Below are 27,353 nucleotides of genomic sequence, written 5' to 3' on the forward strand. Positions count from 1 at the left end.
AGAAAGAAAATCTAGAACCCAAAGTAAGGAGCCAATGAAACAAGCCGGAGAAGCCAGTGGAACCCTGAAGGGTGTTTACAGGATGAAATAGGGATGGAACACTGTTGTCCTGAACTCTTAGCTGAGAAGAGCTAGTTTTTAGTTTTGTCTACAAGAACGTGTATCAGTTGCAAAGACTTGGGAGGCAGATATGTGGCTGCTAAGCTGGTGGTTCTTGGGTGCTGCCAATCTGTGTCTCCACCACCAGGTGTGGTGGAGCCAGTGCCCGCCATGAGCCCTGCAGCTGCATCTCCAGGATGTTTCCCCTCTTCAGTTGCTGGCATCACGCTGTGGAAAAACTGGGAAAAGCAAAAGCACATGCTCCTGGTGCCCGTGTGGACCAGCCCAGGGTGCAACCCCTCTAGCGCGGGGTCCGGAGGAGGGTAGAAGCAGAAGATCAAACGGGTGTCATCAGGTGACGTGGGGAAGGGTATGCACAGTAACCACTGAGGTACTTTCCACCAATTTTTAGTTTTTGTATTCATATTTATAAAAACTCACTATTTGACATTTGCATATAATTTATTGTTATAAATATGTAAAATATATTTTATATATGAAATGTATAGTATATAGATTATGTAAATATAAAGTATATTTATAAAATATATAGAAACATTTATATAACTGCATGCACTTACCTAAATGTTTATATACACATAGACACAGTTCTATTTTTTAAAAGAATTCTGTGCTGGCAAAAACTTTCCTTTCCTTGAAATATGGGTATTTGCCCCATTTTCTGTGGATATGAACACACCATATCTCCTTGTTTGCTTTGATTTCTAGAAAGATCTTAGCCCAATTTCAAGCTTCAAAATCGTAGCCAAAGGCTGTTTTTTAAGACCTATATATTTGTGTGTTTTACCTTGGTCTTCATTTTTTATTTTTATTTGCTTTTCCTCTTCATCTGACTTTCAATTATGCTAATCATTTTTCTTCTTGTGATAATCTACTCCAAATTCTTTCTTTTTTAAAAATTATTTTATTGAGGTCATATTAGCTTATAACATTGTGTAAATTTCAGGTGTACATTATTATATTTCAGTTTCTGTATAGACTACACTGTGCGGTATAGTGATTTTGTTTGTTAGTTTTTTCCAGGAATATATAATTGAAATAAGAGTGATAATTCTCATACTTCCTTTGATGAATCTCAGAAATGTGAATGCATTTAATTGAGAACTAAACACAGCAGTCCATTTCCCTTTACTTCCTGCTGGTACTGGTGTATTTTGAAAATAAGGGTGCACATGCCTTGTATCTCCTTTACAAGAATGAGTAGATTATTGTGAGTCAATGTGTTTGTTAGACAGCAAGCACAGTGATTCTATGTGTCTGGCAAAAAGCACTTCTGTCTAACCAATAAACGTGTCCTTCATCCTGAATAAGAGCAGTTCTCTTCCCTGGGACCAAACAAACAATAACGTTCCTGAAATGACACAAGTGGAAATTGGTGTGGCTTCCATGAGGAACAAAAATATCAAACCACAGTCTGTTCCGGGTACCACCATTCAGTCCCAGAAGAATGTGTTCAGAAGTGAAGAAAAAGAAAGTTAAGGAGTTTAGGAGGATCCAGAACCTAAATTCTCATGCCCATGTATTCAGTTGTCTGTGCTGATTCTCAGAGATAAATCATCTTCAAAGAGTCAAGAGCTGCTTTCTAAACAAATAAAGACTCTTCCTCATCTTTTTAGTATTTGAACCAAGTAATTTTCTTAAGCACCTACAGATAAAAACAAAAATAGCAGCTATGATTCAACAGAATTGTTTTTTCTGGGCTGTTTGCATCCCTGGTTCCTGGGATCAATGGCAAGAGGTCAGATGTAGGGTCCACAATGCCCGGATTCTATTCTCAACCCTGCCACTAATTAGGTGGTCCCCCAGGTCTCAGTTACTTCACCTGTGATGTGATCTGGGGTTGATGATACAGCACAGATGGCCCTCTCTTCACCAACCCGCGTGTCCTTTTCCTCCGGAGCACACAGGTAGAGAACATTTCTTATCCCTACCCCTGCAATTTGGAGGGACGTCAGCTGATGGCCCCTCACTTCCAGGAATATAGCCCCTGTCCTGTACACCCTCCAGTGCTCTCTCTTTCCTGGCCACCGGCTGGCTGCAGTGGAGAACTAGGTCCTAGAATAGGAAGGAGCCACAGGATGGAGGAACCTGGGTCTCTGAATGACTGCATGGAGCAGAGACCCCACCAACCTGTGCTGGAATGTGGTAATAAAAGTAAAGTTATGGCTTAAAGCTTAAATTGAACTTTAAACTTAAAGCCATTGAGATTTGGGGGATAATCTACCTTATTAGTAGAGTTAAGAATGTTTCTTAAAGTCCCTTCTTTCTCTAAAATTTAAAAATCTCCTGACTGTCTCTTTTTCAGAGGGTCAAGCCCTACCTCTCTAATGTTCTTTACCTTAAGTGAATTAGTGCTATAATAAAATTTTCTAAAAATAATTCTTAAAATTGCAAGATTTTAGAGCCAGGTTAAGGTTTATATACTCAAGTGTCTCCTCCTAATAAGAATTGAATTTTGTAAAAAAAAAAAAAAAGTTAAAGAAAAAGAAAAAACAAAAGTGGTTAGGGGGTGATTTACCATTGTGTACACACTAGATTTTCCTATTCATGAACTGGAAATGTCTAGTTATAGAGTGGGGGAATTTAAAAAAAGTAAACATTAGTGACAAATACTTTGGTTGGGTAAGTATCTCATGGGCTTCCTTTGAGTCTAAAGGCCAAATGATGTCTGATTAAGCCTGCAGGACTTGATGTTCAAGCAAGTGTTTGGCAAACTCCTTGGTCAAATGAATGTCTCAAGACACCTTCCAATGGGAACCATCTTGGGAAGTCACACTTGAGCCTGGAGCTCCTTGGACAGGATCAGGCTGACCAGGCAGTGAACATCAAAGGCGCCAAGAGATACACCAACTCTAGGAGTTCATACCTTAAAAATTTGTGCAGGTACTGGCGGCTGCAGGGTGACCAGGAGAAGACCCCGTTGCGTCCTGCCAATGTAGGCGACATTATGTTGCCCTCAGACTTTTTGCACATGTTCCCTTCTCCATCATGGACCATGCCAAAGCTACGAGAGAGAGAAATGGTTCTTTCAAAACAAAGAACAGTCTCAGTTGTCTAACACACTCTAACAAACTCATGTCAACACTGTGAAGACTCCCCTACTTCTGTATGCTAATCAGGCCAAAACAAAAAGTCCTAACAGCCAAAGTGTGGAGAAGATTCATGTGTTCATCGATCTTTCCTGAAGAGCTACCATTCATTGAGTTGTTTAAAAGAGTTGTTTAAAAGAGTACACCAATATCAAAACAGAGCACATGCCCAGATATCTGCTAAGAGCAGGTGTTATAATTATAGAAAAGTATTTCAAGTGGGGTGTGGAGGGCAGTTCATTTGATCTTCTTGATAAAGCTGATACCGTTCTATACTACTTCCTTCTCTCTATACTCTTCTCTGTTCACGAAGAACGGTCAGAATCTCCAGGTGTTTGTCAGAAATACTGATGCAGGCTCCCCACGTGAGTTAGATGCTTAACAAATTCAAGAACCACAAATGACTACTGCAGCTGTTGGTGGTGCTCACATTCGTCCCTACACTTGCCCAGTGCCGCCCCATCTCATGCTAGGGCTGCACCACTGGAGGCTGTGACAGCTGGTCAGTGCTTGATCGGACTCCCTACAGCCCTTTGGAGGAAGTAGCTCCATGGAACCCCAATGGGTGGCTATGGTTGCGTTTATCTGGAGGCGTTCTTTGAAGGTACACCTGTTACTCTTGACTGAAAATCAGACCACTTTGGGGCTCTAGCCCTAGCTTAGTATATGGGGACAACTCAAGGTACAGTGGCTATGGGGACTCTTAATATGACCCTTTATAGATGTTCAGCTCCCACAATGCCCATCGGCACCCCTTACTGTCCCTTTAGAAAACTGGAGCCCTGTATCACATTGGCTGAGTAGCTACTTCTTCCCAGCAAGTCTGTTCCTTCTTCTTCTTAATCTACTAAGGCTTTGGACTGTAGGAGAGCCTCATGCTGCCATCTTCACCTACCCCAGAAGAGCACAACTTACTGCCTTGGGAAGAAAGCCTGGGGGATTTGGGAGCTCTATAGGACCCGGGAGACTTCCCATTAGGACAAATATATTCTTAAAGAGTCAAGCCACTGTAGGGCGTTAATGTATGGTACCTGCCCAATCACTGCATGGATTCCGGAGAGGGAGGTTTTGAATGAGTGAGATACAGAGGAAAGTCGAAAGGCAAGAGAGAGAAACCAAAGAAGGAAAAGGTGGTTACTGGATCTGGGACATTCTGCTGCCAACTATCCCACGATGAGTGGAGGGGGGGCAGCAGGGACAGAAGACAGCAACACTGGGGAAGTGAGCTCCAAAAGTGGCCCAGAGACTCTGCACTGGTTGCTGAGGCTGAAGACACATTTTCCCGCTTAACTATTTTGCTTAGAGCTGTTTAATAGTATTAGTAAAAATAACAACTAACATTTGTCAAGTACGCACTATTTTTCAGATATGATATTAAGCATGTTAACCTATATTTTCTAACTTGAACCTCACTACAAGCCTATAAGGTAGGTATAATATAGTGACAGCAAGACTGAGGACTGGAGACCCATGTCCAGGGTCTCAGAGTCAGGACTGGAACCCTACACTCTGATGTCAGAGCCCAGATGGGACCCAAGCAATAGTGTAACCTGAGCATGACTGAAGTGTGTATCCAAGGAAATTTGGCCTGCAAACATTGTCGAATTTCTGCAAAATTCCTGCTCAGTACCAAGGGTGATGTAGATGCAGTCATTTCAGCCTCCACCCAGTCTCTGAAGTTCTATTAAAAGCAATCAATCAAGGCCAGGGTAAGCATATGGCAGAGGAAATGTGTCACGGCTATGAAAAGGATTCAGACTGTAATCACATATGGGTGGCTGCCTTGGGGAGAAAGTGATAAAAATGAAATACCAAAGTACCCTCCACTGGCTGGCCCTTGACCTGAATATGAAGAAGACACATTACGGTCCAGCAAGTTCCCCAGATAAATTTGCTACCATTTCTGCCTATATTTCTAAGGAATTCAAAGCCACAGCATCCCAAGTCTGGGGATATGTTGGTCTTAAACTTTTTCATCTCAGGGATTTTCAATGATTCTTTCTAGCATTGATCTCCAACTCTGCTGTGCATCAGAATATCTGAGAAAAGCAGTGTACAACGTGGCTACCCAAAGCCCACCTTGGTAGACTTCTGATTTAGTAGGTTGGGGATTAGGATCTGGCATTTGGGTGTATTCTAACCCAATAAGGTGATTGTGATGCCCACCCAAATCTCAGCACCACTATTTTGAGGTTGTGTTTCCAAGCAGTACACCACCCATATATTGTACTGTGAAGGAAGCCAGCACATTAGTATGAAAGTACCACACTGTGATCACATTTGATATTAACATTAATATAGTCATGGAAGAACGAATAGAACAAGATAAGATTGGTATTTGGCAACAAAGATATATAATTAATATTCAAGTTATACATATCAGACAATTTCTTTTCTGCTTCCATGAAACATAGTACTCTATTAAAAGTGGTTATCACCCAATATGTTAAAACAATAAATATATTTTTTCTCTTTCTTAGCTATCTCATTAGTTTCTAAAGAACAGAGATTCTTCTTATCCATGTTCACAGGCCCAGTGCTAGCGGACTTGCTATCCCATAACATGTCCTCTATTGATATTTGTTGAATGAATTAAAAAAAAAACCTTCCAGCTATAATGCCAACTCAAATACCCAAATGTAAACATAATTTCAGATTACATTGGACTTGAGAATTATATTCAATGTCACATGCTTTTAATGTCTTCTACAGTATTTTCTTGAGTTATTCAATTACATCAGCAAGTTTTTCTGCATGACTAATGATATACCTAGAATGATGAGCAGCCAAGTATTTTTAGAGGTTGTATCAATTATTTCAGGCTGTTTAGACAATAGGAGTTAAGGATGTGAGAAACCCTTTAAAGAAACCATGGGCCAGTGTCATCTGGATGGTAAATCACACCCTTGGCATGATGCTGGTGACCACACATAGGACCTGGATGTCCAGAGCCCTGATGCAGGCTTTTGAAGAAGCACAACCCGTCCAGGCTGACATGGAGACAGCACTCAGGTGGACTCGGGGGACCTGGACGGGTCAGATAACCAGAGAGAACATGGGCTGTGGAGGTGGGGGACCACCGTCAGGGTCTTGCCTCTGTCGTTCACAAGCGGTTTGATTTTGGGCAAGTTACTTAAGTCTCTGAGCCTTAGTTTTCTCACCTATAAAATGGGATAATAAAACCTTCCTCACAAACTCTACAGAACACCTGGCACAGTGCTCATCACAAACGAAAATTTAAAACTTCTATCCCTTTCCCTGATTCAAATGTGCTTTTGGTCAAATCACTCAACACCTAGATGTCATTTGTATACAAATGTTGTGCATGCATATGTGTGTATGTGTGGGTTTGCCAATGGTCAATGGGTTTCAAATACCTTTTAGACACAGAAACAAACAAACAATCTTATGAGGAATGACAATAAATAAAATGGGTAAGAAATGACCCTCCAATCTGCTGGGGCCCCCTAGAAGGCAGTCTGACAATCACCAGAGGGGAATGTCTTTAACGGGCCCCGAGATTCTACAATCCTTCAGATCACCCAGTGCCTCCCTGAGCCAGCTGGAGGAGCCCAGGTTGACTTCAGAGCACAGCCACAAATTTGTGGGCTGTACACATCACCATTAAATGCTTGAAAGAGCATCTAACATAACCAGCCACGTGTGCTTGAGATGAATGGTGTTAGCAAGCTGATTCTGTTTCTTTCAGGAAGACTTCCCTTGTCTTCCCTGACTGCATCTCCTGCAATGCCTACAAGCCCTCACTGCTTGATCCCTTGCATGCCGTGTCTATTTTTTCTTTCAGTTAGACTTCTGGAAAGCATGGATCACTAGTCTTTTTATAGAATCCTACACAATGCTTTGCTGGCAGAATGCAAATTGTGCCCAGTGAATGGGTCCATAAATGCTGGAAATGACAGGACATAGATTGATAGATCATGAATACTTCTGAGCACAGTAAATATGCTTTAATATTGTCTTAATGATCTGAAACGATAATGCAAATTAAGTTTTTGTGTGTGTGTGTGTGAGGAAGATCAGCCCTGAGCTAACATTCATGCCTATCCTCCTGTTTTTGCTGAAGAAGACTGGCCCTGGGCTAACATCTGTGCCAATCTTCCTCCACTTTATATGTGACGCCACCACAGCATGGCCTGACAAGTGGTGCAATGGTGCATGTCCGGGATCCGAACCTGGGCCGCCAGCAGCAGAGCACGCGCACTTAACCGCTTATGCCACTGGGCCGGCCTCCTGCAAGTTAAGTTTTTAAGCCTATTTTGTACACTAGGCGTGCTCAGCTCAAATAATACCACTTAAATTGTGCCTGCACACAACTGCTAAGGAGCTCACAGGCTCTGTTGGTTTTGCAGATGGAAACCTGGGTAAGAGGAGAGAGACCAAGCGATGTGTCTTGGTCACCTTTAGGCTGTGGGAGATCCACCATGTACCTGGAATCCATGTCCCAGGGCCCTACCCATCAAATGGCAGGACTTTCCTTAGCAAAAGGGAATTTTTCAAATGGAGTCATGCCCAGATGACGTATTTTCCAAAGCATGTAGTTCAGCCCTCAATGTGCCTGTGCCAATTCTTCAATACCTGCAAACAACATCTAGCAAACCACACGTCCTGTGCCAAGTGGTTGAATGTAACCAGGAAACTCTCCCTGCACTGCTGGCTTAAGGGCAGTCCTGACTCAATCCCACATACTCCAGGAGAACACACAGCCTTGCTTCTGGTTCCAGCCTCTCTTGGTCCCTTTTCCAACACAAATCTAAATGCTGGTTCCTAGCAATTTCTATTTTTAGGTTAGACTCCCCAGTATAAACCACAAGATATCTTAAGATGAAAACAACTGAACTTAGTAAAAGAAATTGGCTGGACAAAACCGAAGAAGCAAAATTCACCTGTGAAACTGAATATTTTATATAGATATAAAATTATTGATAGATTTAAAATTACTTTTCAATTCTTAAGGTATAGAACTCAAAAAAATTCTCTGCTTGGAGCTCATTGCCAAGGATAAGATAAAAGCATGCTGTTTATGGGGCCAGCCCAGTGGCGTAGTGGTTAAGCGCGTGTGCTACGCTTCTTTGGTGGCCCAGGGTTCGCAGGTTCGGATCCCCGGTGTGGACCTGTGCACCGCTCATCAAGCCATGCTGAGCCATGCTGTGGTGGCATCTCGTATAAAGTATAGGAGTTTGGGCACAGATGTTAGCCCAGGGCCAATCTTCCTCAGCAAAAAGAGGAGGATTAGCAACAGATGTTAGCTCAGGGCTAAACTCCCTCACACACACAAAAAAGCATGCTAGTTATGTTATGATGTGTGATCCATACATCAAACTTATAATCTCTTCTTTAAGAAATAATAGTTATTAAATAAATGAACTGAATAAATGTGTTTGTCTTCAATTCAACTAAAATTCACAGAGTTTGATTACTGAGTCTTCTATGCCACAGCCTCTCCCATTTGATGTAGTTGCTAACGACTCATTGGAAATAATTCATGCTTCCTTCGTTCATTTGCTCCCCGCCGACTGATTCACCCATTCCTTTCACTCACGTTAGCTGTATACTCAGTGTAGTCCACCTGCTAAGCTAGTGAAGGCAAGATAGCGATTGTCTTGAGTGGCTTCTATGGGCTGAGCTACATGTGAAATTGCTCTGCAAATTCTACTAGAAATGTTTCACAAAGAGTAAGTATTAAAATTATTATTGTCATTATTATTCTTACTATTGTCACTCATTTTGGCTTTTTGCACATGCAATTCATTTGCACATCTCCCACATATATTTCCTATTTCAATATGATCAGAAGCTATTTCATCGGTGACATCGACTCTTCAAAGCTCCCAGTTCCTTCATCTCTTACACAATGTCCTCTGGACGTCAGGTGCTCAAGGAGGAGGTGATAATTTTCTGGAGGTTAATTCTGTTAGGAGTGGGTCCCCTTCAACGAAATCTAGACTTCCTTTCTTTCCTCCATCTATATTCCCACTTGCAAGTAAAAATATTTTTCTTTTTTCTGGAACAAATTATTTTTCCATCTAGACCCAGCCTTAGTGATGAAAAGAAATATTAATAATTGGCTTCTAAGAAAAAAATAAAAGCAAACGCTGATACTTGTTGACATTGAAGACTGAGAGGCCAGTTTGGATGTATCAAATTTAACTTCAGTTAAATTCACCACCTGCAGCTGCCAGCACTGCCAATGGCCATATCTCAACTGCTGATCTAGTGCTGATTTGCTCAGCCCTTGGTGACTTACATATTTCTTACCTTGATTGTTTAATTAAATTCTGGTATGGTTCAGAGGACAGCAAGAGCCCCATGTCGTTAAAGTAATGAGAGTTTTTGAAGTTTTAATTCTAGCAGCCTATTAAAAATACAATTATGATTTAACTGAAAGCTTTATGAAGTGTAGGTACAATTTTCAAGGGACTGAAAAAGTCAATCATTACCTGTAATGATGAAGGGATCAGGAATAGGATATAAACCTTCATTGTCAGGTCATCAGTTCACACACAGCCAAAGTCCGCAGGGCCTCCATGGGATTCCATTAAAGGCAGGGACACCCATGCGTACACACACAGGCATGCACACACAAACACGCACACAGATGCTTTGAGCAGGTCGAGGTAACATGAGTGGGCTCAGTCCATTTTCTAACAGGGGATAGAGAGGTCGGCTTTGCAAAATCCAAATCACAAATGCTGCCTTTTTCAAGTTTTGTGAGTTGCAAGTAAAATCAGGGTGAAAGTAAAAAATAAAAAAAATTACAATTCCTTGTTGTGCATCTTCTAGGAGAAATTTTAAGTACAGTTGCAGTACAGCTGGAAAACACTTGCATTACTCCTGCTGGCCCTCATATTAATCAGGGCAATTGCAGGATGCCTGCAAGTGGGCCCCATTAAGAAAAAAAATTAATGCTGAGAATTGCTTGTCCAGCACTGGCATCTATCTGTGCCAAGGATGCAGGCTCTCCACTCACCCTGATGCTGCCCCATTTCAAAACCAACAATGCTGGGCATATGGGAATGTGGGCAGCAAGCCAGCTCCTACCAGGCCCTATCTCTTGTCATATCTGCACTCCCCAAACTCTGCTTGGCACACCAAATCAAAAAACATCTCTACAAATTATAAAAGACATATAAGAACACAAACTCAAGAGTAACAAGTTAACAGCTGGAGAGCTTGTCACTGTCCTCAACCACTTAGAGTCCCCTGACAGGAGCTAATCATGGAATGAAATTAGCCGACAGGACCAAGTTCAAAACACAGGACAAAGGAGCAGAGATTGATACAACTGTCAACCATCGTATGCGCATGTGTGAGCAGGAACATAAGGGAAGAACAGAGGGAGAAAAGTGTAAACATGTGCATTACCACAGTTTTAGAACGTGCACGATGAGGCACTAAAATAAAAACAAAAAAGTACCTAAGTGATAGCATTTCCTACCTGTCAATCACAATCACATCCTCATTGGATACATTCTCATTGGATATTGGATTGTGAATTCCTCTTACAGACTTGACCTAATGAATCAGTATTTCTATGGCAATCATCCAGGATGGAAAGGAGCCTGGGTTCCACTCTCCCATTGGGATGAACTTACTTGTGTCCAGACTCGTGGGCAATGGTGAAAGCCAGTCCAAGACCCGTATCTTCGTTAATCGTACAGCTGCGATATTTACTACACATTCCACTTATGGGCGCAAATCCTACAGGACATAAAGATCAAAGATATACCCAATGGAATACTACTCAGCCATAAGAAATGATGAAATCCAGCCATTTGTGATAACATGGATGGACATTGAGGGTATAATGCAAAGTGAAATAAGTCAGAGGGAGAAGGTCAAATACCGTATGATTTCCTTCATTAAGTAGTAGATAATAACAACAATAAACAAACACATAGGGACAGAGATTGGATTGGTGGTTACCAGAGGGGAAGGGGGGAGGGAGGAGGGTGAAAGGGATAATTCGGTACATGTGTGTGGTGATGGGTTGTAATTAGTATTTTGGTGGTGAACATGATGTAATCTATGCAGAAATAGAAGTACAATGATGTACACCTGAAATTTTCACAATGGCATAAACCAATGTTACTGCAATAAACAAAAAATTAAAAAAAAAAAAAAGATATACCACAGTGGTGTTGCAGTAAAATAAAGAAAGGGGGTGTATTATATATGTATATTTACTCTCTGTCCTTTAGGGAAATTTTGTTCTCATCTTCGTTTGGTGAAATATGAAATGGGAAACCCTTGGACAGTCGCATAAAGCGCTCTTAATAATGTGCGGAAGGGGATTTATTCTCCCTGTGTGGAAAACAATTCTTGGCTCTATGAAATGTTAATATTACAGGTTATATGTGGGGCAAAGTAGAAGAGGGGATTCACTGAAGGTGGAGGAGAATTTCTGCCTTTTTCTACAAACATCTGTGTTTGTAGAGAATGGGTGTGTCAAGAGGTCCCCAAGCCCACCCCCGGGTGTGAGGATTCTCCAGGAGGACTCCCAGACCCAGCATTTATTATACTCACTTAGTATGGATACAAAGGGATATAGAACAAAACCAGAAAAAGGAACAAGTGCATGGGGAGAAGGCTGGAGAAAACCAGGCAGGAGCTTCTAAGAGCCCTCTCCCAGGGGAGCCACACAGGATGTGCTTAACTCCTCCAACAGATGTGAACTGTTGTCCACCAGGAAAATTCATTAGAGACTCAGAGTCCAGGGGTTTTATTGGTGGCTGATCACATAGGCACCCTCTGCCTGGCATGTAACCGAATTCCAGACTCTCAAAAGGAAAGCAGGTATTCCACATAAACCACATGACTTGCACAAACAGTTGAGGTGCATCAGGTAGGATGGTGGGAACCCTCCTGGAATCTAAGTCCTCAGAGGCCAGACAAGGACCAGCCTTGGAAGCAGGCCTTTCTAGGAACCAGCAGTCAGGACTAACCTCTATTAAACTGAGTCCTATCTGAATGTTTTTATAATGAAGACCCTTCTTCCCTAAGATCCTGGGAAGAAATGGAGAATTAGAAAAAAATGTCCAGGAGAGCCCTGGTCAAGCCACTGTGCTTTATGCTGACTATTTGGAAAAACATCCAAGACACACCCAGACCCAAAAACATGTAAAATAAGGGCTATGATTGAGACATTTCTAGACAAATGGGAAAATGGGGATATAATATTGCTGTAGCACCCCTACAAATATTCACAAATGTACCATTTCTGCCACATAATGAGACACTTGATCCCATTCTCATACATGGGGTGAGATTTATGTCATCTCATACATTCTCATACTTCAAAAGAAGAAGTGAAAGAAATACTTTCTTTTTTTTTTTTTTTTTTTTTGTGAGGAAGATCAACCCTGAGCTAACATCCATGCCAACCCTCCTCTTTTTGCTGAGGAAGACCATCCCTGAGCTAACATCTATTGCCAATCCTCCTCCTTTTTTGTCCCTTTTTCTCCCCAAAGCCCCAGTAGATAGTTGTATGTCATAGTTGCACATTCTTCTAGTTGCTGTATGTGGGACACTGCCTCAGCATGGCCGGACAAGCGGTGCATCGGTGAGCGTCAGAGATCCGAACCCGGCCGCCAGTAGTGAAGCTCACGCACTTAGCTGCCAAGCCACGGGGCTGGCCCCCAAGAAATATTTCTTAAGTTAGAAGAGACAGAATCTCTTGAAACTGTGAGGGACTTTTCCTTATGAAATAATCACTTTTGATGAATAAATGCATACTTTTATGTTTGGCCAAAGGTTAAACAGGAAAGTGAGTCTATTCTTTACAATTGTACTCAGCAGCAGCTACCACTTGTAGATTTGGAATGGGGGCAAGAATATTCAACATCCTAGGCCACTGAAGGTGCTTAGCTCATATGTGTTCCTCAAAACTCTACTGGAAGATCTTACCCAAAGTATCACAGGGCTCATTCTTCCAGGAACATATGTCCAGACCGGTTAGTAAGATGGCGTGGTCATGGCGAGTTCCATCTTTCCCCATCAATCCAGACTGCCACTGGCAGAAGCTACTTAAGGTGTGGTCCGCATGATGGCTTATCACAAGCCCTGGCTATGCAAGGGAGACCAAGACCCCCATGATAACAGAAAGAAAACATGTTATAATGCAATTGTTACTGGCATTGTCATCACAGCAAACTATCATTAATTTGGATTTCAAATACATGGATGGATCTGAACGGCATATAAGCTATTATACCCATTTTATGTATTAAAATCCAAAGGAGGGTGTATCATATAAAACCTGTACAGATTCAATGTAGACACACGTGCATTTCTCTAGTTCTGTACAAAAACAATTGGGATGTATTTAGCCGACCCTGAATGTATTTTCACTGACCCAGGAAAGATGATTTATGTGCACGAATTTTTTGTATTCAAAATCTTTGTAAAACATTTTGCAAAATTATGCAAGGCAACAGAATCATTTATATGTGACTTTGCACATATACAAAAACACACATAGACAGTGTTATGTTTATTTCATAACCAACCTGGGCAGGTAGGGTTTCCAATTTATAACTTTCAATATTTATTATTACAGTGTTAAATTAAGTCGCTTTCCTAGAGGCAACATGTTTACGAGAAGAGTCAAGTCAACTGGCAAGGCTTTATTTCTAGAAAGTGGACTAGAACTAGAAGGAAAATATAGAGAAGACATTCAACCTCATCCACATAAACCATGTTCTAACAGAGCAACAGCGAAATAAGAAAGAAATGAAAATTTGGAAGGGGCAGGAACATCTACCAGAGAAGGCTGCAACGAGTTATTTAAACCTTATTTGTAGGTATGCTATATTTTCCTCTGGATTGTCAGCGAAAACCAGAGGGAATGCCTCAATTTCAGGACAGCAACATGTTTAAAGCGTTCATGCCTAGAGTGTTGTGTTGAAATTTTTGTCTCTCGGACACTAAATATGTTTTCTCCTTAAGTGTTTATTTTGTCTTCCCAGACAGCCAAATACACCTAAGCTAAAAGCTGTACATCAACACCAGGACATGCCTTACATTCCTCAGCAGGTGATTTCCAGGAAAACTGCATTAATTAAAGTTCACACAGGTGGACGATCAAACGATAACCTCGCTTATTCTTTGCAGCTTGGATGAATTCCAAGGTGAAAACGATTTAATACAAGGAATAATTAACCTGTCACCTGAGAAGCCCTGCCAGTGCAGCCTCCCCTCCCCAGACACACACTCACACAAAAGACAATGAAGTTGCATCTTCCTGACTATTCAGGCTAGAAGTAGCCCTGCCCGTGCACGCCTCACCCGGCACAGAAAAAGAGCCGCACCTCGGAACATTAAAGTCTGAAGCCATCTTAGATCTCAGGAAGGATCTTAGATTTCACCTAAAAAATGATTTGTTTTATAAACAAGAAAAGCCTGGCTAATAGGAGACTCTGTTAAGACATCAGCAAGGTGGGACTGGATGCAGGGTGCCTGACGTGGGCCCAGGCTCGCTCTGCCGTGCTGAATCAGTGATCAGCTTGGGGCCAAATAGAAGGAGGAGCTTTTCATGGCGAAGACGCTGCCCATCACTTACGCCACAAAATGTTCATATATGTCCTCATTGTGAACTGAAGTGTGTGTCTGTGCATTTACACCGGGGCTCTGCAATGGAGGCAAAGGAGATTCTTTTACCCACTGCTACCAAGATCCAGCACAATTTGGGGTTTTGTATGCAGTGAGAGACAGGTGCTCCACATTCCAGAATCTCTATGAAAATAAAATCCTAAGACTGAAGGAGGTGAGCTTTAGTGGGATCAGTCTTGGGAGTTGGGAAGTAACAGAGTAAAGCAGTGCGATGTCACACAGTACAGCTTAACTTCTAGGCTACAGTGATATTTTCACTCTTCTACCAAAGACAAAGAGGGCCCAATTTCCACCCGGCATCCTAAAAGCTCACGAGGGTGCTGAGGACACATCTTGCACTTTGCATTCCAGTGTGTTTCCCACCCATATATTTAAGGCAGCTTTTCTATTCCATTTTCTCATAAGTCAAATTAAAGAGGATTCCTAACTACCCCTGTGCAAAAAATAGAAAAAATCAAACAATCACTAAAGGAACCGACAAGCAACTCATTGCATTAGACACAAAATATTAAAAAAAAATTTGTCTCCAGGGGAAAGAGAAGAATCCGTAGAAGGATTATATTAAGGTAAACAAAGCATTATTTTGCATTTATTTTTCTGGAAAAAAAAACTGCTGATTTCAACGATAGGATACCTGTTCTTCTTCCAGAAGAATCAGACCCACAATTGCAATGTTGATGTTTCCCCCTATTGTTCCATCTTTGAATAAAGCAGACACCTGAAAAAGACAGGCAATCCACATCAGTCCCCATAAATGGCACTGTTTACCCTCAGCCCTTAGTTGGTCTGGAGCCTGCAGCTGAAGGCCAATTTCCTTGTTCTTCAGTGACATTATATTTCTTATACTGCTACACAGGCAGGTGTAGAAATATCTAACAACCAATTGTTGACTCCTTATCATTGCGCCTGGGAGTAAAAACTAAAGTTTTGGGAGGTGGGTTCCACCTCTTGTCAAACACCAGTGAAGGGATTACAAGGCATCGGAGTTGGTAAGCATCCTCATTAGTACAGAAGGAGAATTTTTTTACTCTTAGTGATGGCTACATAGGTGAGCACTCCACAAGCTCTCCTGGCAAGGGAATCCAGAAGCATAAGAAAATTCTTGGGAAAAGACCAAGAGGATACAAGAAACAGAAGGAAAAATGTAGGAAGAAGATTATCAAAGAAAGAGGCAAATATCAGAGATGATGATCGCGGATATGGAAATGAATGATTAGAGGGCATTCTGAGTGACAAGCAAGGACAGTTCAACAGCGTGGGGTGTAACAGGGAGCTGACTGGGCACCACGATGTAGAATATTGGAAAAGCTCTACAGAGTAGAGGCAATACTTCCACAAACCAGAAAATCTTTGGCCCTGCTGTCCTCGCCTCCCTAAGGTGCAGTGGTAGGGTGTCTCTATGTCTACGTCTCCCTCAGTTCCTTGGGAGATCATAAACCACATGGTTCAGTCTACAAAAAATGATGCTAGCAACAACAACCATTCAGCACCATGGGAAAATGATACACATTTAGGGGTATTCTGTGTACTGAGGTAGAACATAAAACATATTTTAAAAATTTTGTCCTCGCAACTATTTTTTAAAATCTTTAGTGACCCAAGATTTTGTCTTCTGTGATCTAGGTTTCACTTAGGTGAAATGGGGCTTGGTATACCCCTCTTAGTATATATCACTCTTCCATAGTTACTACACTGCCAATCGGAAACAGAGACACATTTTATCTGAGATGATATTCTAAAGGTTGTATTGTTTTTCTGTTTTTGTAGATAAAATAGTGTATATTCAATATTTGAAGATTAATATTCCTGTAAAGATGGGTATTTCTATACAGCCATCTAAAATCGCACATAGAATGCTGATAAACATTTACTGTACTCAAATGTCTCAGCATTCTCTTATAGATTTTTGGTAAACGAAGACACCAGTACACGTCACCAGCTTACAGAGAAGGTCAAATTGTTCTCTTTCCTTTTTTTATTCTCTGAAATTCTGAAAATGGCTCTTTTGATTGGAGCATAGTAAAAGTGAAGGAGTTATCACAGATAAAATATTTCTTACGTACGAGACAGAAACCCACAAGTAAAAAGTAGGGTGGAAAACACAACCACCCACCCACCCACACACACACACACACACACACACACTATCAGGTATAACTACACATGGTGACCTCAACAAGATGGACGTTCCTACCATGTTGAGTATCGTCAGAACGTAGGTGGTGATATTTTCATGGCCGTGGTTTTGCATCATCTTTCGGTCGACCACCACCAGCGTCTCCACGTTGAGTTCTTCATTCTTATGGGACTTCAGAAGAGAGCGCTTGTGCCGTGAGCAAGACTTATACTCATCAGGCAAGATGAAAAGGTCATCCCTGGGAGGCTTTGGCATGTCTAGGAGGGACGTTGGAGAGCAAATGAAAGTAAGAGCTGTCACACAAAACCGGCGGTGGAACTTGTTTTATAGAAACTGGATTTTAAAAATGAATGTTCATGATAAGAACCACATAACCCTTAAATCTCTGGGAAGCAAAACTTGTGTTAAAGTGGAACACTGAATTTAAATAAAGTTCATGCAGTCTAGATGTCATGGAAATCATTGCTATATTTACCTTAGTGCAATTTTTTCCTGATTTAAAACAACAAGATAGGGCCTCTCTAGCTCTGAAGTTCCAGTGTCTAGAAGTACAATGTGCAAAGACTATAAGCACAGGGATTTGTGGAACAGGGCTCCACAAGAGACTTATCGACAAAACAATGGAACTAACAGTTACAAAAAAGAGTGCTGTCTTGCATTATTTTCTTATCTGAAGACTTTTAATGAGCTGACAGTTTTTAAAGCTGATTCCCATGTCTGGACACATAACTGGTTTGTCTATATTTGTTTCAAATGGCTTATAAACTGCTCAAGATAGATCCACTTCACTGCAGAGCTGAATTTCCTAGAAGGCACCATAAATGTCTACCTAATTTAATTAGAAGACAAAACATACTCTGTCCTCTTGGAGTAATCCATTTAAAAATAGATTGGCATTTACAATCAGTAAATTAGCATTATGTTAAAAATGATTAGGTTTAGTGTATGCCTCAGAAAATGTGGATAGAATTGTTTCATGTGAAAGTAGACTTCAAAATACCCACAAATTTAGCATCCAAAAATAATGCCAACTCTAGGGGCCGGCCCGGTGGCGCAAGCGGTTAAGTGCGCGCGCTCCGCTGCGGCGGCCCGGGGTTCGCTGGTTCGGATCCCGGGCGCGCACCGACGCACTGCTTGGTAAGCCATGCTGTGGCGGCGTCCCATATAAAGTGGAGGAAGATAGGCACAGATGTTAGCCCAGGGCCGTCTTCCTCAGCAAAAAAAGAGGAGAATTGGCGGATGTTAGCTCAGGGCTGATCTCCTCACAAAAAAAAAAAAAAAAAAAAAAAAAAAAAAAAAAAAAAAAAAAAAAAAATAATGCCAACTCTATTCACGGAACACTCTGCTAGAAGATGTTATTTTGGTTGACTAGTACTCGCATCCAATGCATTTTATCTCTGCTAAAACATTTCCAAACCTAAATGAACCTTTTGGAGGATAATCATCACACCAGCTAACGTTTGGTAAGCATTCATCATGCGCCACTAACACTGATGCAATTTTCATAGAAATGAACTCCACTCTAAGTGTTGTGTATGTGTAACTCAATCTCCACACCAGCCCCAGGTAGAGAAAGATGAGGCCATGGAGGCACAGGGAGTGAACACAACTTGCTCACATTCTCTCCCTAGAAAAGCTTGGACATGGGTTTCAGATCTGGCAGCGTTGTCCCAGGGCCCTTGGTCTCAATTTTCGCTTGTGGAAAAACGTGTGCAGGCTGAAAGCGGACACAGCAGAGGAGTGCAACAGCTCCACATGTTCCCCGGTACTGGGCATAGGGGCAGAAACAACAGGGGTGGTGACCTTACTGGCCAGGGCTCTGACAAGCCCCTCAGAGCAAATCTCTTGCCCCTAAATATGGTACTTGCAGCATTTTCCCCAAAACACGTGAGTCCCAGGTAAAAACCCATCAGCCACGCCTGCATCTGGAGGAGCAGACTGATTCACGAGGTTCGCTCATTCACTGAGGCTCAGCGTCGCTGTTGATTTTAAGCAATTTTGCCCTTTTCTGCAAACAGATGTCTAAACACACAGAAAAATCTCTCATTTTCTGAACCAGAGACCTAATAGGGAAGAATTCTTGTAAGTGTGAACGCCACTGAGCAGAAGACCAGGATTCTTCCAGAGAAGTCCAGAGCTTCACGGACAACATGGAAATATCCATGCACAGATAACGAGAGACCTAAGAATTAAATGCTTCAGCCTGGAATAAATGTGCATCAATTCTGCCAGTCACGTGGCCCCCCACCACTCAGGGGCCCAGGAGGACAGAACTGCCATGTGCCCAGCCAGGAGGGGACAGAACTATGTGGCAAACCAAACAGCACCATATTGATCACCAATGTCTTCCACCAACAAGAGACGTTTTGTCCAGTTTTTCTTTTCTAGTTTTATTATGAAAACAATGGTTACTTTTTTCCATTTTGCAAATACAAAGCTTATTATACAGTTTATCAGTCTTTTTCAAATAACTGCCTCCCACCAAGTGACTCTCACTATTGAGATTCTGAAATGCCTCTCAGGTAACATATCCCTACATGTGCACACACACATACACATGCATACACATGTGAACATGTGTGCACACACAGCCACACCAAGCAGAATCATTTTACTGCCCTGCATGCACAGCTGAATGACTCTTTAGCACCTACAGATAAAAATGAAAGAGTTGCATTCATTTCAAAATGGTCAGCATCTCCAGATTTTCTCAGGGCACATTTCTACATTTGCTTCAGACCCTGGGGTGGCCTGTCAAAAAGGTGAAGACGGCCCTACCCATCTTTCCTGCCCAGATCCAGGAGTGAAGTTAATTTTTCATCCCTGCTACATGGAATTTGTCCTGTTCTGACCACACCCACACCATGAGCCCTGCCAACATGAATCCTGGCTCTGGGCTTGTCAATTGATGCCTTAGCCCCCCATCTTGGTCCCAACTCTGCCTGGCCCTGTCCCCTGCCACTTTTTCCTCTGCCTCTCCTGGGCCATGCAGCCTCAAGCTGCTGTTGCTAAGTATGCCTTGTTCTAATACCCATTCAACCCGTCTTCCCTGTCTTCCCTGACTTTCTCAGACTGCTGTTCCCCTCTCCTTGTTGTCAACATCATTCTTCCTGCTGCCTCTCATGAGACCAAGCCCACTGAATTAGTCAATTTGGGTTTGAGATTTTCAAGTCCATTTCAATATAGCATGAGACTTTTATTTATAGGACGATATGAGCTCAGAGGACACACAGCTGCTGACAGATTAAATGGTACTCTTCTTTTGTTGTAGGTACCCAGTGATTATGGGTCATTCACTCTCTCTCTCAATATTTATGGAGCACCTGCAAAGGCCCACATCTATTTTAGGGTGCTGGGTATAGCAGCCAAGGAGGTCTGACAGCAGAGAGAGATGGGGATGGGGGAAGACGGGATTCCCAGAGGCTCACTGGGGGAAGGTTTAATGAAGTGATGCTTGAGGGGAAAGCTGAAGGAACGGAGGGAGTTCCAGAAAACACGGAACTTCTAATCCTGAATTTGTGAGAAGTTCCTACATAAAATGTAAATAACACATCACCTCCAAAGTGTTCACGACCAAAAAAAGACTTTGATAAAGGCTTGGTGATAAACTGTAGGTAAATTATGTCAAGGGTATCTGTCCTTTGGATATGGTGGAGTAAAGGCTATAAATATGTATAGAGATAAATTACTCCAGAAGGAAAACTATGTGGGGTTTAATAAATCTAAACCTCAAAAATATAGAATTACTGAGTAAACATGCCAGAGTTCTTTTGAAGACGTCCAGTGGAGTCTGCATTTGAGAGCCGTGTGTCATTTAATCTGCCCAGGGAACCGTTCTTTAAAAAAACATCTACCATCATCCATCCATCCATCCACTACGGAGAGATGTTTTCTACTGAACTTACGGATAATGGGATCTCTTTGGAATCATCACGTAAGTTTAGCAATGATAGTCGAAAAATTTCATCTCGCAGGCAGACATACTTTGAAGAAAATTAAAAATATTGCATTGGCTTACATAAACATCCGAATCATTAAATACACGAAAAGAATCGCCCTTACATACATTTCTTGCGTCTTCCACAGAAGTGCTGCTTTTGTGGGCGCCTGAGGTTAAAGCTACTGTGCAAGGGTTGATGTTCGTGGGAGAAGAGGTGGTGGTTTTCCAGCTCCCGCTTCCTCTCGATCATCATTACCTGGGGAGCCCCCAGAGTCTGCGGTTCTGTGGATCTCTTGTACAGAATGTGGGAGGGACGCTCACTCCCGGCCGAGTCATTGAGGCTCCCTGCTCCGTGTGAAGGAAGTGGCTTTAAGAAGTAATCTGCTTCTTGTGTTCTTATCATGCCTGACTGGAAAAATGAGAGAAAGACAGAAACGGGCATGACTTGTTTATTACCTGTTTACCAACGTGCAGTTCCCTCCTGTGAGGACATATGTTGAAAGAGTTCACACTGCTGGGTTGAGAACTAGGGATGGGAAAAGCCCATGTCTGGGCTCTTTCCATGTGCTTCCTTTCAGAAAGATTCGGGTGCAGATGCTCCATGACCTGACCCCAGGAACAGAGAGGGAGCTCAGGACATACCAACGTCGACTAACTCAATCCAAATAATGGAGAAGAAAACACGCATTCACAAACTTAGACATTAATATTGGAGGGGTCCCAAATAAAGAGGTGAAATTACAATCCTAATATAGTAATTTGCAAACCTCTGTTAAAACCTGAATATAATGTAACACTGTCTATAAAAGTGTAACTTAAAATTAATTCAGGAGAAAGTGTAAAAGAATTTCTTAGGGAATCAGGTAGGTCTTTCTAAGCAAGATATTAAGGAAATAGGAAAGAACTGATTTTATAAAAAATGCTAAACGTGTCCACATAACAGACAATGAAAGTAGCATAAACAACACTAAAAATCTCTCACAGGAGACAAAATTGACAGACTACCTTTTACCCTTTAGAGTCACAAATATTTTTAAAACCTGATAGTTGTTAGAGAACTGGGAACAAGGAGGCCCTGTGAGACTCTGGAAGGTATAAACTGGGCTGACCCAGGAGGTGGCCGCCATAGCTCTCCTCCATGTCTATCAACATCGAAAATGGACAAATCAGTCTTAGGAATTGAACCTTCTGGAATTCTTGCCAAATACTTCTTGTAGGCACTTCTCCAATATTGATAAATATACATGAATGTCTATTGCATCATTGCTTATAATAGCATAAAAGTACAGAAAAAACAAAAAATAATAAAAACAATAAATAATTTAAATGTTTACCAATTAACTCAGGGTAATTTTCTTAAAGTACATTTATGTATTTGGAGAGTACCTGACCATTAAAAAAGACAAGATAATTATGTACTGAAAATAATCATGAATTAACATTTTTTTTTGAGTTCCTGAGACTGTGGCCAGTATTTTCTATATAATACCTTGTTTATCACTCACAGCAACTCTGTGAAGTAGGAGTCATTATCACCCTCCTCCTGTGGGTAAGGAAATAGAGTGGTAAAATGATCAAATAACATTTTCAAGGTCACCTGGCTAGGAAACATAGTGTAGGGATTTGAACAAAATCAGAATAAGTTAAAAACCCGTACATTTAAGGTTTATACTATAGAGTTTCCAAAAGGTGTTAAATTTTTTAAAAGTGTATAATAAAGTATATAGTGTGACCCTAAAAGCACTCATATTTAAAAGTGTGCAACTATACTTAAAGAATTTTCCCAGAAGGACTGATGAGAAATTATTAATGGTGGTTGTCTTCAGGGAGAGAAAGTAGAGTGGGAGAGATGCAAGAGGAAAATTCCACGTTCATTTTTATATCTTTCTGCATTTCTCAAGTTTTTAAAATCTGTGTGCAGCCTTACCCAAAAAAATGCCAAAGGTATTGTTAGATCATGGGACTACAGATGAATTTTTAAAATCCTTATACGTGTTTTTAAATACCTTTATAATTTCAGAATATAATTACTTACTCCTACAGAACTATTTAGATAGTATTTAGAACTCCCCAATACTGAACTACAGTATTATAAATGTGCTGATGTTTTTCAAAGTAATTTTGATAATTTAGTACACTGAGTCAGACATTTATTAGGCACTCAAAGGTGCTGATGCATGGGTGCCTGTTCTAAATGTGCATTGTGATTTAGGATCCCGAGTCTGATTCTCATTTGGGGGGTGCTTAGTGAGCATCATTGCCCACCTAATGAAGTGCTGTGGTGGGCTGAGCTGTCCTGCATGAGTCTGAATAGTTGTACATGACAGGCATGGGGAAGCATTTCTTAGATCTTGGGAAAGGACCAAATACAACTTTCAGGGACAGTAGGGGTGGGGGTGGGAGACGTACAAGAAAGGGGAGACGGGGCTTATCATACATTCAGAGATTAAGCACCCGGCCTTAGTGTTTCAGCTGGTGGGAAGGCGGAAGAGGAAGGTAAAGCTGGTGAACTATCAGTGAAACCATCAGCACCACGGGAGGCAGACCTCCTGGGGCCCCAATGTCCCCAGCAGTGGAAAGGTGAAATACCTGGAATTTATGCCCTGGATCACGGAGGAGATGGTGGCCTCCCACTCAGCGCTCTACATGAATGACTTGGGAATCTTTTGGCCTTCTAGAAGTCTACCAATTAAACTAGGATAGGGCAATACTTTAAAGTTTGCAGTTCTGTCAACAAACAGCCAAGTAGGGAATTAAATAATAGTTAAAGCCAGTTGGGTTTCATCCTTTTGGCATTTAAACTAACCCAGGATTAGTATGAGCAATCATCCATGTGTTCAACCTTGTGTAATAACACCACTCAAAGAAGTTTTCCACACTATTGAAGGTAACTAGTTTAAGTATTAAACTAAAGAAGAGAAAAATTCATTTTTTTCCTTAAAAAAATCCTTTTCTGATATGCAAACAATTCTCTGCTTTTCAAATCACCCCTTAGAAGACCGTCAGCTCCTGTAGGTTCTCTGGAGTGGATGTTATTGAGTATGTCTCGTGCAAGTCTGAGTGGACTCACAGAGAATGGACAGATGAGTCATATGCCCAGCATCTATCATCCAATTCTTACATCACTTTGTGACTTTGGATGATTTACCACGCCTCTCTGTGCTGTTTTGTCATCTAGGAAGTGGATATATGGATAGCTACCTGAGTTTGTAAGACTTAACAATAATGTATTTTAAACACACGACCTATAGTAAACATACAAAAAAGCTTTGTTGAATTAATGAAAGAAAATGTAAAATATCATACTTCACTCTGATGATCTCTGATTCCCTTCTGATAATTCAGGGGGGTTCTGAGAGATTTTTCGCTGTACAGTATGAGATTCCTCTGAAGCCCGAGTGTTGGTGAACCCCAACACCACAATCACCCCAAACACATCTTTGCTTCAGGCCTGCTGCCCTACTTTTTACACTCTTTCTGGCTTCCTCGTGTAAAACATTTGTGTTCTATGACAGCTGTTCCAGACTTTCCCCTGGGGTTCCAGGCTACGTTCTGGGTGGCCAAAGCTGAGAGAAGCAAATCCGCAGGCAAGAGAGACCTGTGGTAGCTGGAGGACTTCTGAATTTCCATTAACAAGGCAGTCAAGTATTGTACTTTATACTCCATTTATAATTTAGTCTGTTACAATATTCTATATTTAAATAATCCTCAATTTCATTAAATACATAGCACATAATAATGGATGACTGATATTTTAATATCCCTTGATAACCAATAGATTTTGAAAAGTACAAAAAAACGCCTAGTCCATTATCTTGTTGCATTATTTGTTTGGGAACTTATTTGAACAATCAGGTAAAGCATAGAAAATTAACGTTTTCTTCTTATCAAAATTTTTCTTTACTGAATCAAGCATATTTATTTGGAAACTCATAAAATGTCTAGCGTACACCTGCCCACAGTAACCACTGGGATGTCAGTTGGGTGAATTATTAACCTGGCTTCAGAAAAGGCCAACGTCCTCCAGGCTTTGCAGAGGAGCTCTCAGGGGACTGCATCTATCTCGGCCATTCTGTAAATCATGTTACACTGAGAAACTCATCTAACACTCATATTGCTTTTGTAAGGAAGGAAAGAATATGGGCCCTGTTAGTGCTGAGAAAATGCTGTTGCTGAGCAATGTCGGTAAAGAAAATGTTGAATCTTGAAAGTAGGATGTTTACCATATTATATTTATTATTATTCCCAATTCAAGTTGGCAGATTTGTATTAATGTATATCTATTTATAAAAGCTGTCCATAAAAGTTGCATGAATCAAAAATAAAATGGAAATGAGGAAGAAATGGATACATGCCCAACCACTGAGCATGTTTCTCCTGCAGTGTAAGAGATCCTCACTGAACTGGTTCCAAGCTTGTCTCAGGTGACACCATGAGCCCTTTTCAAGACTGCTAGCTATCAATCAACATGTGGAAATGTGACCAGGCTCTTCAGGAGAAACAAGCATTTTAATTCCTTATTAATTTCATTTTTATTTCCTCCTTTATCTTTTCTCCAAAAATCTGATTTGTTTTGGGAATATTCTACTCATTCTAGTCCTTTTAGTGATGTCTCAGGAACACAAGACAATTTCAACATTTATAGAACTTTCAGAGAAGCCACACTCTGCTTTTTACTTCCCTATAACCTCAGTATCTCACATGAACAAGGCCCAAGGCCAGTCCATCCCTTGCCACACGCCCAAGACCACACTAAGTCTTGTTGCATGATTATTTGTGATGTTTCGAAAATCAAAATTCAGCCAAAATCTTCTAAGAAGCTAAACAAACCAAAAGACTCTCTTTCTCCGGGGATTTTGCCTCTGATTCTTTTTACATTTACCCCTACTGCACTTGGCTGGGGCCTGGGCTTCCTCAACCCTTTTGTCTTCAAGGACAATGATGTCATGCGCTGGTCACAGGAAGCACTTATCATCCCAAACCCACAGAAGTCCAGGAAATCCCCTCTCCTGCACAAATATCCTACTTTCTCTAAAAATAATTTTATCAGTAATAAAAAAAGGATACATAGGTCTACCATCTGAGTTACTCTTTTTGTTCATATTTTAACAATTCATTCAGAATACAGAAGGTATGGAAAAGAAAAAAGGTAAGGAAAAAGAGAGCTATCATTGGGTCATCTCAAAACCCAACATTCTTTTTGCTCTCAAGTGGTTCATTAGTTAATAAAATATTTATTATGTATACTAAATAAATACCCATAGATACATATAAAAATAACAGTTACTTTGTCTTGAGCACCATCTATGTGGCAGGTAATATGTTGTGTGTTTTCCTCTATTTATTATTCCTAAAGACAAACGTATAAAGTGAGAATTAGTATTCCCATTTAAAGGAAAAGGACATTAAACTAAAAAATTTGCCCAACATTGTAGAGCTAGTAAGTGGAGTAGCTAAGATTAAAATTTGGTCTGAATGACTCCTACATATATTCTTTCCAGCATACCAATGCCTTCTCTCCACCACCATCATTAGCACTATCCTCTGAGGTATAATGCACCCTGGAGAACAACACTAATGATGGTGGTAGTTGAGAGTGAACTTGAATTAACTGTAAAAGTATATTGCAAACCCTAGCACAAACGCTAAAAAATGTAAAAAAAAAATAACTCATATGGTAAAAAATGACAGAAATGGAATAATATAAAATGCTCAATTAAAACCACACAAGGCAGAAAAAGAGTGGAAGGAAAAAAAAGACACAAAGAACAAGGGCAACAAATAGAAAACAGTAACATAGACTAGACAATAATCCAACTTTTTCAAATAATCACTTTGAATGTCAATGGTCTACATACACGAATTAAAAGTTAGAGATTGTCAGAGTTGGTCAAAAAACATAGACCAACTATGTATTGTCTTCAAGAAACCAACTTTAAATATATATTAAAAGTACATGTGTGGAAAAAATACATCATGCTAACACTAAGCAAAAGAAAGCAAAAGTAGATGTGCTAATTTAGACAGAGCAGACTTCAACGTAAGGGAAGTTGTCAGGGATAGAGGGACACTACATAATGATAAAGTGGTCAGTTCTCCAAGAAGACATAATTGGTAACCCGTATGCACCTAACAACAGAAGATCAAACTATGTGATGTAGAAAGCGACAGAACTACAAGGAGAAATAGATGAATCCACTATCATAATTGAAGACTTTAGCCCCCCTCTCTCAGAAATCAATAAGCAGGTAGAAAATCAACTACGTCCAATAAGGACATAGTTGAACTCAACAGCACCATCCATCAACTGGATATAATTGACGTCAATAGACTACTTCATCCAACAACAGCCGAATAGCTACTTTTCTCAAGCTCACATAGAATGTTCACCATAATAGACCACCTTCTAGGCCATCCAGTACACCTTAAAAATTTTTAA

At 40.9% G+C, this 27,353-nt stretch overlaps 1 protein-coding gene across 1 annotated transcript in view; it reads right to left on the bottom strand.

The window, feature by feature from the left end:
* Nucleotides 1-27,353, bottom strand: part of ADAMTS16 (ADAM metallopeptidase with thrombospondin type 1 motif 16) — a 157,440-nt gene that overhangs the window by 94,875 nt on the left and 35,212 nt on the right. Inside the window, exons 4-9 of the mRNA XM_058564379.1 lie at nt 21,041-21,323; nt 17,032-17,231; nt 15,472-15,555; nt 13,134-13,293; nt 10,823-10,928; nt 2,987-3,124 (exon numbers count right to left, since the gene is read on the bottom strand). Coding sequence (XP_058420362.1) covers nt 2,987-3,124; nt 10,823-10,928; nt 13,134-13,293; nt 15,472-15,555; nt 17,032-17,231; nt 21,041-21,323 — 971 coding nt within the window. The remainder of the gene's footprint in view (nt 1-2,986; nt 3,125-10,822; nt 10,929-13,133; nt 13,294-15,471; nt 15,556-17,031; nt 17,232-21,040; nt 21,324-27,353) is intronic.

Source organism: Diceros bicornis, chromosome 20 (assembly GCF_020826845.1).
Source record: "Diceros bicornis minor isolate mBicDic1 chromosome 20, mDicBic1.mat.cur, whole genome shotgun sequence".
NCBI classification, from domain to species: Eukaryota; Metazoa; Chordata; class Mammalia; order Perissodactyla; family Rhinocerotidae; genus Diceros; species Diceros bicornis.